The sequence below is a fragment of the Electrona antarctica genome (genome assembly GCF_951216825.1).
Source record: "Electrona antarctica genome assembly, chromosome: 3".
NCBI classification, from domain to species: Eukaryota; Metazoa; Chordata; class Actinopteri; order Myctophiformes; family Myctophidae; genus Electrona; species Electrona antarctica.
The window spans coordinates 13976303-13992675 of record NC_136808.1 but is presented as its reverse complement, the minus strand read 5'-3'; the positions used below and the strand labels follow the sequence as shown (position 1 = coordinate 13992675).

At 41.3% G+C, this 16373-nt stretch overlaps 1 protein-coding gene across 4 annotated transcripts in view; it reads right to left on the bottom strand.

Moving 5' to 3' along the window:
- Positions 1–1675: 1675 nt before the first annotated feature.
- Positions 1676–16373, bottom strand: part of tln2a (talin 2a) — a 204692-nt gene continuing 189994 nt past the window's right edge. For all 4 annotated transcript variants that reach the window (XM_079496146.1, XM_079496148.1, XM_079496147.1 and 1 more), the window contains 8 exons: positions 14939–15124; positions 13962–14069; positions 13579–13684; positions 11559–11683; positions 8117–8299; positions 7428–7610; positions 6346–6471; positions 1676–5885 (listed from right to left, as the gene is read on the bottom strand). In XM_079496146.1, the coding sequence (XP_079352272.1) occupies positions 5757–5885; positions 6346–6471; positions 7428–7610; positions 8117–8299; positions 11559–11683; positions 13579–13684; positions 13962–14069; positions 14939–15124 (1146 nt within the window). In that variant the 3' untranslated portion in view covers positions 1676–5756. The remainder of the gene's footprint in view (positions 5886–6345; positions 6472–7427; positions 7611–8116; positions 8300–11558; positions 11684–13578; positions 13685–13961; positions 14070–14938; positions 15125–16373) is intronic.

Genomic DNA, 16373 nt, shown 5'->3' with positions numbered 1-16373 from the left:
AAGTATTCATTATGCAGAATGTCCCATTTCACAATTTGTCAAGAATTGTCAAGATGAAAATGCGATGCATTGTGAGCCTGTAGAATGGTAATTTACAAGTAGACGGAGTGTAACTAAAGTTTTCAAATAATTGTAGTGTAGTCAAATGTGCACTATTAGCCTCTGAGATATAGTGGAGTTAACGTATACAATAAATGTTTAGATAGGCCTACTTAAGTAAAGTAAAAGTACTACAACATTGTACTGAAGTACAGTTGTAGGCCTATAGTGAATGTATAGTTACTTCACCACTACTTGGCAGAATTAACTGAAGATTGTAATGTTTAGGCCGGCTTTGGGAAGCAGCTGTGTCAGTGTGTGGATGTATAATTGACTTTGCCACCTCCTCAGATTTTAGGGCGGGCCAGATTTAGCACAGGTCTCAGCTCCTGTAGCCAGGTCTGAATATAGCTCACGTCACGTCTCAGTGCTGACTCAGACATACCATGGCATCCTGACACTCCAGTGACAGAGGGGCACACTTAAGGGGGGCCTTGTCCCCCTGCCAGAAGTCACTGATCTGTTTATTAGTCTACATTACACACTTTACAGCACTGTACGACTGTAGTAGGACTAAGAAAACAAAACATATTCGGCGTAGTTGCAGAATTTGAACTAGTTAAAGGTAGTTTAGGCCTAAGTGATATTTGTATTTATTAAAACAAATGGCCTGGCTGTGACCAATAAGGCCTTTGTTAAGTGGCCCTGAAAAAGAGCCCTGGACCAGAATAAAGTAATGTTTTGTTATGTAATTAACTTCACCTCATTATCACTACACAAATGTGCATGAATCACAAACCAGTGTACTTTTCAACATCTTAATGTTTGTGGCACTTCTGTGGTTCCACCTGTGTTTATTTGTTTTTCATTTCTACCATCTTTATAGTCAATTCTGAGGTATTGGCAGCCATATACAGTATGATCTGGATATAGAGCAGAGTTGCATTCAACACCACTCAATACAAACGTACTTGATATACTCACAATTATTTGAAAACTACAGTTACTACAGTATAGCTACTTTGCCATTTAGATTATTACAAAACATACATTTAATTCAAAATTCAAATGAAGCCATTTTTGTACTTTGATAATTGTAATAAGATCTACAAGCTTGGCTATTTTTGCAAAATAAATGTTCAAATTGTGAAAGCTAAAAATTGGATATTCTGTATAATGAATCTACTTTTGGTACCAAGTACCAAGTACATTTTAATGTCAATACGTCTTACTTTTACTCAAGTAAAACTCAAGTAAATATTCGAATACAGGCATGGGGTGACTATCTGCGTTAGTTCTGAAAAACCTGTCAGTGGTGCTCAAACATTTTCATGGACCCCAAAATTATGTATTTGACCGCGGACCCTGCATCTCAAAATTATGTTCCAGGGACCCACAGAAGCAAAGCTTTGAGTTGAAAATGTTTGCTTTAAAGATTTGCACAAATGTTCAAGATCTTTCAAAAATAGCAGATCTACAAGCTCATATAGCGCCGGCTTATCTGCTATTCTTTTAAGAATCGTGACACACACTCATATTATACAGGTACATATCTCAAATCTAAAATTACATGGATGCTTTCCCGGTTTTAATTGGTTAACCGTCGTATTAAAACCACATTAATATGGACACCAAGTTACTCTGAAAGCCTTTATTTTCAATGAATACAAAAAATACATTTTCTTCTCGAGGCCAGATAAATAGTTCTCATACTGTATGTTATTACTTATCTTTATGTACTATTGTCTAATTCAGTTTTACGGGGAAGAAAAGCAACAACAGTTTCTCCCATGATGCCACTGAAACATTACACATCACACAACATCTTAACGGTGACAGATATACACAATGATCTTCAATATCCTTGTCACATAGTGGCTTAAAAAGGACAAAAATAAAGGGGAAAAAAATCCATAAAACTTCAGTGATTTGAACTCGTATAACATACAATAAAGCATCCAGACAGACCAAGAATTGTAGCCTGTCCTACATTCGAAGCGTTGTGGTACATGCCCATGGAATGCAGCACAAAAATGTTTGTGTGTGTGTATATATATATATATATATATATATATATATATATGTATATACATATATACTGATGGCATTTCACACATTGACACATTTCTCTTCGACTGGCCGACACCACCTCTTTAACAGTCCCCAAAAGGCCAAAATGTCCACAGCAGGCAGGAACAACGCGAAAACAGACTGGAGATGGCGATTTATATGCTGAGTCGTGCGACAAGTGTCAGGCGCCAAACATAGCCGTGTTCAGTGCACGACACCATCGTACGACAAAGTAGAATTGAGCCTTGAAGCAGCAGCTACACCGTTTAGAGGAACACTGGACAGTAAAGCCTATAATCAACCCTTCTATGACAATGTGTCATGTAATGTGTCACTCGACATACATGCCATATCATTTTTGACTGAAAAAAACAACAACCTTTTATCAACACTGTTATTCTCGTCAAGCGGTACATTGTACAACACATCTTGTCTGCTGATCACAATCCCTCAGTGCCTTAACGTTTCAATTTCAAGGACCCCCAGTTTGCTATATGCATTAGGCCACTGACCCCCCCCCCGCCCCTTACAGATGTACAGATGAAACCACATTTGGTTCCATCTGTACTGTCAGAGTTACAAACTTGTAAGTGTCTGAAGGCCCCCTAGATGGTTCTGCGGACTTTAAGAACCACTGACATACACTATACATGTCCAGATAGATGCCTTCCATCCATCTACAGTAGCCTACTGATGAGGTGAAAGCTGTCAGCTCAAGCAGACAATGTGCGGGCTATCGGCTAAGGCACTAATAATAAAAACACTACAGACTTATCGGAAAATGAGCGCTGATGGACTCCAGACACAAAGTAAGGCCAGAAAACCAGCAGTTTGTCCCCACACCCCGCATTCTCTTATACAACACTGAAAAAACAAGGTCCTATCACCAACTATTTGTAGTCTGAACAGGACTGTTGTCCGTAATGCGAAGGCCAGACTTTTAAAGAGTTTTGTATGACGGCAACAGAGAGTTAAACCACAAAGCCATGCATTATTTATGACACTGCAGGAGCAGGGCATAATCTTATGAGATGCTGTCTATTCGGAAACCATTATTTTCCCCCCCTCCATATTATAACACGAAGGCTGCCAAACACTGCCATCAACCCTGGTAAAAGATGGTTAACGGTTCACGACGAGGGGAAAAGCCACAACACTTGCACAAGAGCACCGTTAGGATTATGAGAGAAGGACCGAACGGTACGGTACAAGAAAAGTACAATCAAGATTTCACTTCACTTCCAACAGAATTGCAGTTTAAAACTGCAATTCACATTATTATGCATCAATTCTTCTTTATCGCTTCACAGAGGTGGGGTTTCTCTCTGTGGCATTCGTTTTATCAGGTTTGGGAATAGTTTCTGTACTTACTCGTTTGAAAACAATTATCTGACAGTGTTACAGGATTGCTGAAACTATATACTTCACTATCGTACACAGTTCATTTAATCCATTTGTAATTCTGGGAAGCATACAAATGTAAACCAAATGGTTACATCTGTACGCTCCTCAGAGTTCAGCTCATTCATAGAGGTACCACATTGCATTCATATTTGTTCATGAGGTCAAAGGTGTTTACAGTCACCCAAATTACTTATTTTCAATTTTACACCAAGTTTTGATTTTATGGACATTTTTATATATATTTGTCACATTCCTATAAGTCAATAAATTGATAACCGGTGGAGTCAGTCTCCTATGCTGACTGATTACCTGGTCATAAATTGTTGGCTTAGGAATGTGACCAAAAAATAATGAAAAGAAATCAAGTTTTCATGGGGTGTGTAATTGATAAGTCATTTCTTGGGTGAACTGGGTTTAACACTATAAATTTGCATTTTGTGTTGTAGCCTATCCTATCGCATTCCCAAAACATCACAGGTTGACAAAAAAAACTAAAAACTAAATCAAGTGTAGTGATATTTCTTACGTAATTTCGTTCATAACTTATTTGTACAGTGTCCAGAGTTTTGTGATACATAGCTTTTCATGGAGGCTAAAGAAAGCAACACTGCCCTCTACAGCACCATCAGTGTTATTGCATCATGAGCTTGTAGTAAATACCATTATGGCTCCATAGTACTGTAACTTGTAAACTACCGTATAAAGTTGTTTTTTTTGCTTAGTTGTCTTCTTTTTTTCCACAAAAAAATAAAATAAGAAAACGTACTAGCGGTGCATGGTTCAGGAACTTGTCTGTAGCACTATATGAGCTCTGCTGTGTTATTAAGCGTGTGAGATTATATATGGTTACAAATAAAATATGTGTTGCAAAAACAAAAAAAACAACTGAAATACAGAACAAAATTGGTTTAAAACCCCAGTTGTGATGAAGAAAAAAAAAGAAAGAAAAAACGAAACACAAAAATACAGTAGTAACAAGTATCCGCGGTAACAGCTCTTCCTATGTAGGGAAGCATTCATAGGAGTAGCACGGACTAACACATTCTGCTTCATAACACCTATATTCAAGGAATTATATACGTACCGACAACATATCGTTGCTGTCGGGCAGAATCCTTTTATCTCCAACTTTTTGTCTTTTTTCATAAATTAAGAACCTACTTAATCATACTACAGCATCACACAAAAGCATCAAAAGTCGCAGAAATCTGTAGCTTATGCTTTTTTATGTAATACTGAAAAGTAACATATGAGTTTTAACTTTCCACCCGAGACGATATAGAAGGTTCAGCTTCAGTTTAAAAAGTGGGCTGGCTGTAGTTTGTAGATAGTTTGAAAGATTACAAAGTTTCCAGAAACCAAAGGTGTGTAAAAGATGCTTATAATCACTGTCTCCACAAATATATTTCCAAAAAGACAATATTTATCATTCATTATTGAAATATACAGTACGCACGGTCCAAATACATCAACATCCCAGTTTTGTACTTTGCCTTCATAAATGGGACTAATGAGCACCAGACCACGATTTGAAGACACGGAGCAAACACATGATTCAGACGGATATTAAGGTGCTAATGTTGTTATGCTAGTACGTTACCCACATATTCATAAAGCGTCTTTGAACAGGGGTCTGAATCCGAGCCCATCTGCCCCTTTAAGCACTTAAAGAACAACTGACCTACAAGCTCACAAACTGCGTCACATTAGCGAAGCATTGTGAGCTTGTAGATCGGCTAATTCAGAATCATTTTGAAAACATTTGAAGATGATCGCGGTTAAGTCATGATGGGATTGTATACAGCCATACTACATCAACACCAATATTAAATACTACTGAATGTGGCAGTTGCCTTTTTAATTCAATAAAGGCTTTCCTCGTTTTTAACTTTGAGTGCCCGGATCCTCTCTTTTTACCAATATTAAATACGTTCATCTTCAAGACTTTTTATGAATACGGTGCTCAGATTCTCAGGGGAAAAAAAGGAAAAAATTGTTAACTTCAGGGCAAGCGTGAGACTGTGTAATCTGTAGTTTGTCCCCTGGCTGTGTCACATTCTGGTTGAGATTCTATCATTCATAGTAATTATTACTCTGTACATGAAAGACATACAGGACACATGTCCTGAAGTCATTTCGTATCCAGAGACCCTTATTTTGGTTTGTAATGTCACACTCGGTGGAAACAGCACCACCCTGTGGAGGTACCAGCGGTACTGCAGCAGTACAGAGGAATAAGACATTTAGTCATCGTCTTCTCGCAGCTCGCTGGGCAGGAACTTGTACTGCTGCTGTCTGATCTGAGCCAGCTTCTTCCTGGCCTCGTCCAGCTCTCGCTCCTTCCTCAGCATCTCTTCCTGGGCTGCGATGATCTGGACGCATGGACAGACAATCAGACAGATGGACAACATACGCAAACATTTATTATTCCTCTGACAGCCTGGAACGGCTATCATATCGTTGCTGTCAGGGAGAAACTGTGTATCTTATTTTGTAAATGAATGCCCTACAGCCCAGGCACCTAGGGTGGTAAAAAGAATAATTAAGAGTGTCGCACAAAAGTAGTGAAATCTACAAGCAATCTTGTAGATCGTTTATTTTCACCATTTCGTTTTGGACATACAGAGCTTCCACCTGACAGCAACGAAATCACAAGTCTGCTTCCATCTCTCCTTCAACTCCCCCAGACCTGCTATCCTCTAGCTGTCCACCAGATGGCATTAAAACAGGGCTCAGCTGGTTAACACATACTGTACATGAGACCCTCAGTGAGGGAAGTGCATTTGGGGGTGGTTTCATATCAACCAGGTGGGGGGCTGGGGAGGGTCTTACCTGTGCTATTCCGCCCACAAACTTGGTCTTGACCACCACGTTGTACTCATCCGCTTTGTCGAACGACGCCTTCTGCGCCGCGCGAACCAGGTTGTCCGACGCCCTCTTCACCGCATTCCCAGCAGCCTTTAGGAAGAATGAAATGTCTTAAGTAGCAATACAACATTAACAGCAACAACTATGTACAGTACCATGTCAATACCATGTCAATACAATACTAATGTGGGTCTAATATGGTTTTGAGGGGAGTGTCTTATGGGTTCTGGTTATCGGTGCAGCCAATGACCTGCATCTCCATGACCTTCTCACTGGGGGTGTGGTCTATAAATGTTTGGTGGTTATTGTGCCCTGTATTGTCTGTCCTGATGAAGGTCTAATCGACCGAAACGTCGACCCAATAAAGAGCAACATTTTGGCAAGTGTCTGACAGTATGCAGGACTCTTTCTTTGTTTTTCAAAGATACCCTTTTTAAATACAATACCAATAACACTATATCGTAGTCCAAGTCAAGGATCGTATAACGATTAGTTGCCAGTGTTTGGGAACATCAGGCACATTTACAATCATTTATATTTTGTGGCTCACCAGCAATAACAGATTTTCAAGGTAACGTGACATCTATTACACTGATAGCTCTATTAATAATACAGTTGAAGTTCTGTGGATATGGAACAATTTCAGCACTATAATCACCATTACATTTGTGGCACATTTTCTGCTCGTCTTCTATATGAAGTTGATGTTATACTGTACTGTATGTGGGTATGTGTGTGTGCCTGTGTTTGTAGATTATGGCCAGGGGGAGGGAGCCTATTTCACCCACGCGATAACCCAGAGAGTAGAGAGAGGGAGAAAGAACCTATATCCCTGCACACAATAACTCAGGCAACGCATGCGTACCAAACCTCAGCATGCTGTTTGATGCGTAGCTTATTCTGAATAAAGGCTGTCGGTACGTACGTACGTACGTACGTACGTACGTACGTACGTACGTACGTACATACATACATACATACATACAATCCCTTGAATATACAGGCATTATCAAGCAGAATGTGATACTTCTGTGCGTGCGCGTTACCTGTAGTCTCCTCATGGCCTCAGAGTCCTGGTCAGCCTTGACCTTACAGGCCACCAGCAGCTGAGCCGTGGAGGCTGCTACCTGCTTGGCGGAGGAGATGAGCCTCTCCTCGCTGGCTTGGCCCTGGACGGAGGCATTGGCTGCTTCACACAGGTTACTGGTAGCTGCTGCTACCATCCGAGCCTGGTGGAGCGAGAGGAAAACAAGAGAGAAAAATACCCAGACCGTCAAAATGTGTCCTGTTCAGAATGCTCATTGGGTAATGTAATGTTTTTTAGTGGTCTAAAAAAATAACTAACAACATAATTAAACTTGAATTGAGGGGGGAAAACTGCTTGTGTACTAAAACTAGCTAATTAAAGTACAATGGACCACAATAGAAACAAGCCCCCTCTGGCTTTTTGTCTTATTCTTTTAGCATACCCTTTGACTGCACTACCTGTACTGTTAACAGACCTGTTAATAAAGTATGAATCCGTTTTTAATCATTTAATTTTTGTAAAAAAACAACAACAACAACCTAACTTTAAAACTAAAACTAAACTAAGAAATTGACTTTGAAAACAAAATAAAATAAAAACTATTGAATAGAACCATTTACAATAGTTGTTAAAAGGATAAGGATTTCCATTGTGGTCCTGTGTATTAAATTCATTGATAATGTTACATGTTCAAAATGTTCCACTCACCGCTGAGATGAGCCCTTGGGACCACTGTCCATCATCGCCAGAAGTGCTGGCGCCCACCTTGCCCTGGGCCACCAGCTCCCTCTGGGCAGCCGAGGCAGACTTGACCAGAGCGCTGGTGGCTGCAGCGATGGACTTGGCAGCTTCCAGAATCTGCTCCTCAAAGTCCAGACTCTCATCTGCTTGCTGGGAGAGAAACACCGTCACAATCAACAACTTGGGGATGATGTTCCAGTAACACGCTCTGTTCCTTTTCTATCGACACCAAGTAGGAGATAAGATTGATTCAATACATTAATATAGAAATTCTTCATATAATCTAGTTCAAACTTGTCATAATGTAGCAGTACAATGAATGAATGCTCTCAGTGAGCGGTGCTAGAAATAATCACCTTGATATAATATATAATATGTCTTGATTTGTGTCTTGTAATAATATAAAGTAATAATAAAGATAGTAAGCTTGTAATCAAATTAAATTTGTGGGTGCATTTATGCCTTTATTTGTATTGTGTACAAGCAAGGAACATGAACTTGTAGATCTGCAATTCTTCTGCTGCACGTGACACTGGCGTGCCAATCAGGCTTAATGAAAACAGCTTGGGAGTTGGGGCGGTCGCAACAACAGCTAGCTAAAACTGCAGTATACTGCATATGAGAGCTACCAACACACAAGACACATTGAACAAACGTGGCGGTATTTGAAAATCATAGAAGAATATTTTCTACTTCAGCCCGTCCTTTGAAGAAACACCAAAACATTCTCACACACACACACACACACACACACACACACACACACACACACACACACACACACACACACACACACACACACACACACACACACACACACACACACACACACACACACACACACACACACAGAGAGAGAGCACGTCTGTAGACAGGGCGGGACACTGTAGGAATATGTTTGATATATAGTTGGGACTGAATAACAACCTAATATATCAAACATATCACACAGAGCCCTGCAAAGAAGGCCTCCGGTGGGGTGTGGGGGTAAGGGGGTGGGGTAGGGGGCTAACTGGGACTTTGTGGGAGAGAGGGTTGGAAAAGACTTTTGGCTTACAGTTAACTGTATAGGTGAGTGGATAGAAGACAAGATGCATGATGGGAGAGAGGGAGGGGAAAACGACACTGTACATTGGTTAGAGCCCAACCGATATATCAGCCATTATTTTGACTATTTTTAATACATCAGTGTCTGCCATGCAGTCAATGTGTCCCAACTTTTAAAAACGTTCATCCTTGCATCCCTATTTGGGCATGTCATTAATTAGGTGAAACGTTTCTGATATCTGCAAACATTTCCTTTTTTTAATACAATCAAACATATAGGTAAAGAGAAGGCCTGCACGCTTCAGCCAGCAGAAGGTAGAAGCGCTCCTCTGTCCTCAACAGGGACAGCTTGCATCAGAAAAGATATGATACCTGCAGGGCACTTCAGGAGACTACCCAAATAAAATAAAACTGGAGCACTCGACTGGTCTGCACATTCTTTATCGTTTGGCAGGGTGACTGGCGTTTCAACTTTTGTCTTCCTCAGAGTAAAACAGGTTTGTCTGACTGCCCAGGTATTATATATTTTCTGTTGGGTAATCGACTGTGGGCCTATACGACCCAGGGGATAGGACCCAGCGACCTGTCATCGGTCGGGCTCCAGAATGAAGGGACAATTTACTGTATTCCTGTCAATGTAAATGGAGATGTATGGGACGTTATGCTGTAGGTCACACACGCACGCACGCACGCACGCACGCACGCACGCACGCACGCACGCACGCACGCACGCACGCACGCACGCACGCACGCACGCACGCACGCACAGAGGTAAAAGGACGTACACAAACAGAGAGTTAGAAAGGACATACACACATATAGAGACAGGTAAAAGGACATACACACATATAGAGACAGGTAAAAGGACATGTTACACACATATAGACAGGTAAAAAGACATACACACAAAGACAATTTCAGAAACGGGTCTCATGGTCGCAGAAAACGTATTTCCTGTAGGCGGAGACGACATATCTTTTCTTTTTTTTTACTAAGCATTTAAAGTATGAGGTATAAAGTACAGCAGCCTTGTGTTCATACAACAGACAGATTGGGTATTGTGTAAGACTGACATTATGTATCTTTCAGGACCTTTCACTGCTTCATCTCCACCATTACTCATATGGCTCTGGTCTCAGACACCGCAGTGTATTTTTTGACATTCCGTTTCTCTCCAAAGTTGAATGTTGCCACTACTGTTGGAGCAGCCATAAACTACACAGGTTCATCGATGTTCTGGGCATCTTTGTAAAGTTAGTTAGTAAAAAGCAGGTAAAAGAGTAACGTATGAGGCAGACCAACATCAGTCACTACCATTCAATGTAGTAGAAGAGCTGGTTGTGAGGGGGCACGGTGGCACAGTCGGTAGTGCTGTCGCCTCACAGCTAGAAGGTCCTGGGTTCGATTCCCGCTGGGGTCACTGTGGGCGCTGGGGGTGTGTTCCCTCCTCCGCGTAATCAGTACCCATACCCTAGGTGGGGTCCCATACCCTAGGTGGGGTTGGCAAAAGGGCCTTTCTGTGTGGAGTTTGCATGTTCTCCCCATGTCCCCTAGGGTAGGTACCCTCACAAAAAACATGCAGTAATCATGGTCTCTAAACTACCTCCCCCTGGCCAGCCGGGGCACCTGATGGAGGGAAAGGAACTGATCGGAATAACGTGTTCCTTCCATGCGCTACGTCCAACCGGGGAAACTCTCCCCTGTCAGGTGAAAAGAAGCAGCTTGGACTACTCATGCATAGAAGGAAGCCTGAGGTCAATCCGCTGCCCCCCCATGTTGGCAGAGGAAGTGTAGCGCCCAGGATTACATCAGATAATTGACACAGGGTGACAAAAATGGGTTGAAAATCGTGGGATACAAAAATAAAGACGAGCTGGCTGTTTACACCGCAGTTATGTTGTCTCCGCCTACAGGAAATACGTTTGCTGCTACCATGAGACCCGTTTCTGAATTTGTCTATAGAGACAGACACATACACAGGCACAAACTACAGGCATGCTGTTTGAAGTTTCCCAACATCGTGAACTAAAGACACCCTGGTGTGACTATTGTACAATTAAGAACATAATTGTGTTTTAAAATGTGCAAAGAGAAAACAATGAGGAGACATTGACATTGCAGGAGTTTGCTAGTGTGGTACAATAACAAACAAAAACAATTGGTTTAATGTTATGTTTGCCATTAATGCCATATACTATGTGAAAGAAAAGAAAATAAATCAAGCAAAATCTGGTACAGCACGTTTGGGCCGGTTTTAAAGCCTGTAACATGAACGAGGGAAAAGGGCTCGACCAATGGGTTGCGCATGGAGGTGGTAAGTGACGTAGACACATAAAGGGAACCACTGTGATTGGTGATGTACCTTGGGCTTGGCTCTGGGTTTCAGCTGTTCCAGTTTCTTCGCTGCTGCTTCAATAGAGGCTGCAGCACCCAGGAGCTCCGTCTCTGCGATGACCGAGGGGTCTTCGGGATCCACCCACTCAGAACCTGCAACGAGGGAGCACACGCACACGCACGCGCACACACACACACACATTTATATATAATATATATTAATAATATAATTTATATTATTAAGCCTGCATATGAGAATAAATACTAAAGCGCCTCAGAGCAGGGTTTCAACAGAACATGCTTCAACAACAACACACTGTGAGAACACACACACACACACACATGTCACCATATCCCATTATCATCATGCAACAGCTGGTGGACACCGCAAAACAACTGCCATTCACTGAAATGAAAGATGGAAGCGTCAACGTTATTTTGATGGAACGAAGAGTCAAAACCAAAGCGTGATGATGGATGGAGAAGATTCTGTCCTGGAAGCACTGAGTACAAGATATAGGGCTGAGCAATTAACCTAAAAATGTATCGGAAAGCCACCTTTAGAACCTCTCACCGACTTGGCAAGTCTCATGACTTGGCAACTTAACCACTTTTCATATTTTGTTGCACTATGGTTCTGTGCAAATAGTCTATCTGCAAGCTCACAACACGTCACATCGCAACACATTGTGAGCTTGTATTTTGGGTGTTTTTGAAAATTGATTATTTTATTAAAATAGATTAATTTATTAAAATAGATATAGTATACAGAATAGATGAATGATTAGTGTGATAACTGTTGTACCGATAATACTGTAACACAGACCTTGTCAGAGAACTATGAGGGCAGTGTAAAACATTTTTTAAATAAAATAATCATGAATTAATCATAATTGAAACAAACATTGGAAATAATGGTGATATTGATAGTGACATTGCCCAGCCCTGGTTCAAAATGAATGTTTCCACAGTGACTGGATGGATCAATGCGTGGCAGCGTTGAGCAGAGAATGGAATGCACAACACGTGATGGTGAAGAAGTCACAAAACAACAAGAGATAGAGTTCCTGACTTACCTCCATCTGTGGCAAAAGACAGAGGACAGAGGCATTACCAAACGGTGCGTTATAAGAAGATCTTATCTAATCCGCAACTCCAGTTTCACATACAGATGTAGCCATCGTACAAGTCCCATCTTCTCGATTCAAATTTGATCAGCATTTCTCACAGGAGTTTTGCAAGCCGTCCGTGTTGCGCTGGACGAGCCTGGCATAATCTTATGCACTATTGTCTTTAGTGTACGCAATACAATTCTAATTATTATTTCTCATTATTGACATAAACTATATAAACTCCTTCAGGGTGATTACACCCGGGGTTTATTTCTCAATAATGACCGGCTGACCGTTCACTAATATGTTGCTTACTTGTCAATTCCCCAGTGTACTGCCGTGCTGCCTGCAGACCCCCACTGTTGGTCTGGGGAGAGGGTAGACAACTTCATACACACGGAGCCATATCTTACACCTCACTGGACACTTTTCCGGTTCGGTTCATTTCCCCCGCGTTTCCACTGAAAATGAATTGGTCCAGAGTCCAGACACCTAAAAGTTGGTTCGGAACCAAAAAATGGCCACCGGTTCTGTGAAAGCACCAAGGTTCCAATAATCTAGAACGGAACCAGTTCTAGAATCAAAGTTCTTTTAGTGGAAAAGGGGCCAGTGAGGAGTTTCACTGGGAGAGTGTAACACGTCCCCCCCCCCCCCCCGCGCGCTAAGATGAGAAACATCTATGGTACTGTACAATGGCTACAACCCATATGTCAAGTTATGTTATGCATAGATAATACAGCACGCTTTAATGGCTTCTGCTTTTCATTATACATTTATGATAATAGCATAGTTATAATAAGATATAAGATATTTGACATGTGAAGTGTCATTGAGTGTGTGTGTGTGTGTGTGTGTGTGTGTGTTAGCCTGGCTAATAAGCCAGACCGAATCAGCCGGCTTTTTAGCCAGGCTATGTGTGTGTGTGTGTGTGTGTACCTTTCATGGCCTCAGCGGACTGAATAAGTTCAGTGACGGCTCCTGCAACACGTTTGGAGCACACGGCTAGCTGCTGCTTCTGCTCTGCCGTGGGCTTCTGCAGGGTCTGCACACACACACACACACACACACACACGTCACTTTAACTGTATTACTCAGCCATGCATGCACCATCATGGACTAATGTAATACCAGACAGAAATATGTACAGGCACCACAGGTTGATGATTCAGGTTCATCTGTACACTTTTGGAGTTAAATTAACACTACGCATAAAAAGTGGCACAGCCATTGCACACACAAATACAGTGCACGCTGCACACATACAGAAGTGTACAGTATATGTGTACAGTAGATATACAGTATACAGTAGAGTTCCCTACCAGTAGTACGTGCTCCAGCAAGTCAATGTATCCTGCTGTACACTCCGTTCCAAACATCAGAGCCCTGTTTCTCACCTCCTCGTTCACTTCTGGATGGTAGGCTGCTTGCTGGAGGACAAAAAAAGAAAGGGGTGTTACTGCTGAAAAGACTAGAGGATAAAAGCTATGAGTCTAAAATCTAAAGGTCTTAACCTGCAAAATAGCCTGGGATATTTGAGAGTATGGGATTAGATTAGAGATGTCAGGTGTATGGATGGTCTCTGGGCTGCTGCTAGTGAGAAGGGAAGAGAACAGCAGTTTGATGTACTCATCATTTATTTATTTGATTGATTTTTACACTCGCTCACTCACTCACTGTCTGATGGTTTCTTTCTTTAAATTCAGACTCTTATACTCCCTTTCTTGGGTCATTCTCTTGTATCCTCAAGTAACGGCTGTTCCTGGGTTTCTTTTCTGTCTTTTCATTTTGTAGTGTAGTTTGGTTTGCGATGCTGCCTATTCTGAGACAGTTTTTGCAGATTTTAAAGATTCATTATTTAATTAAGTTTGAGTTTAATTAAAACTCAATTAATCGATACATTTAATTAGTTTCAGTTTGATTTCAGTATAGTTTTACTCATACACTCATATACACAAATGTTTATTTAGTTTTACTTGTACACAAATGTTATTTAGATATAAGAATGTTGTTTAGACAGATACTGCTAGGTTCATTGTTTGCCTGGTATCAGAGTTTCTTTGAGGCATGTTGCACTCTACTTACAGAATGTAACGATTTATATTTTAAGCTTCATTGTGCAATTTGCATTTACATTTAACCACTTAAAACCTCAATACTTTGTAAACCTGACCTTTGGCTCTGTACTTGGTGTGCTCTTGTCCCCCTCTACACAAAACCTTTTCTCAGAAAATAGATGTGCAGCTCGTAGAGAGACCCCCTGTTGAAGACCCATGTTGTAATATATGCCAACAGGTACCTTGCAGCTGTTCAGCATATCAGACATGACCTTGCGGCTGAGGTTGGCGGTGTGGATGACGTCCTCCTGACGGGCAGAGTTCCCGGCGGCCACCGCCTTGGCAGTGGCCGTGGTGATGCCCTTGGTCATGCGGATGAACTCCTCGGGCGTGGCGGTCTTACCGGGGGCCACCTTGGACTGGAATGCCTGGTGGTGAGAGCACACAGCCAACATGGTGTCATGCATTAGACAAGTTCAATGTGGTCTTTCTCATAATCTTAGTAACAGAGAGAGCAACGGGAACTCATTTGAATGAATATGAACTTTAAAATAATAAAAGTAGTAGATATGCAAGCTTAGCTTGTCGATCTGAATTTGAATCCTGAAAAGTAACAGTTTTGGACATACTGTACTGTATAAGATTTCCACCCGATAGAGACGATAACTACTACATACAGTATACAGTATGTGCAGTGGTTGGAGATGGTCTCCCTACTCTTCCTGAGACATTCATTATCGATGGCATTGATTCAATGTTTGTGTTAGGACAATAATGTTTGTGTTTACACACACCCTCAAAGCTGGACATACAGTAGGAGGGGCTGGCGCCCCTCGAAAATACTAACAAAAAAACAACCTAACATTTCCACTGGAATGGTGATAGAACATCTCTCTCATACAGTAACGAGAATACAATGATTATGGAAATCAGTAAACCAGTAAACAGCAAACAAATAATTAGTTGCTGGCTGCGTTGCATTGTATTTTATTAAACTAATAAACAAGGTTCAATAACGTCTCTTTTATTGCATACATGCATACATAAGTATATACAGTAGAAACTCTTGTGGATACATAAGTATTCATGTCCTCAGTAGCTGCCAATTTAGCACAAAAACAAGGTACAAACTTTTAATAAGCTAATTAGTTACAGTATGACTTAGACACAGGCGGTACAGTTGGGTGCCACCGATATTGTCCCTTATCATTTGACCCATTTAGGCCTGACCTCAAAACTTTTAAAAATCCTTCTAAATCCTGAAAAAATAGCAGACCTACAAGCTCGTAGCGCGCCACTCGGTGGCGCGCTACGAGCTTGTAGATCTGCTATTTTTCAATAGCTAAATTATAACATAATGTTTAAAACACCAAAAGGGGTTCCCGCCCAAAATGGGTTAACTGTCCTTTTGCGCAGATCACGCAAACCTCAGCAAAAAGAAAAGGACAATATCGATGGCCTCCAACTGTAAGTTGTCTAGAGTTAATGTGCTGGGTTCTCATGCTGTGTGTCTGCATGGGTCTCTGGGTGCACCCCCTGAGGGGATGCTGATAAGAAAGCCTGCTAATCACTGAAACTATTAAACTAATGGAGATAAGCCTTTCCCCGAGTCAGCATCTAGATAAGACTCTTAAGACTATACACAGATGAGCTGGGTAAACAAAGGGGTTCACAAAG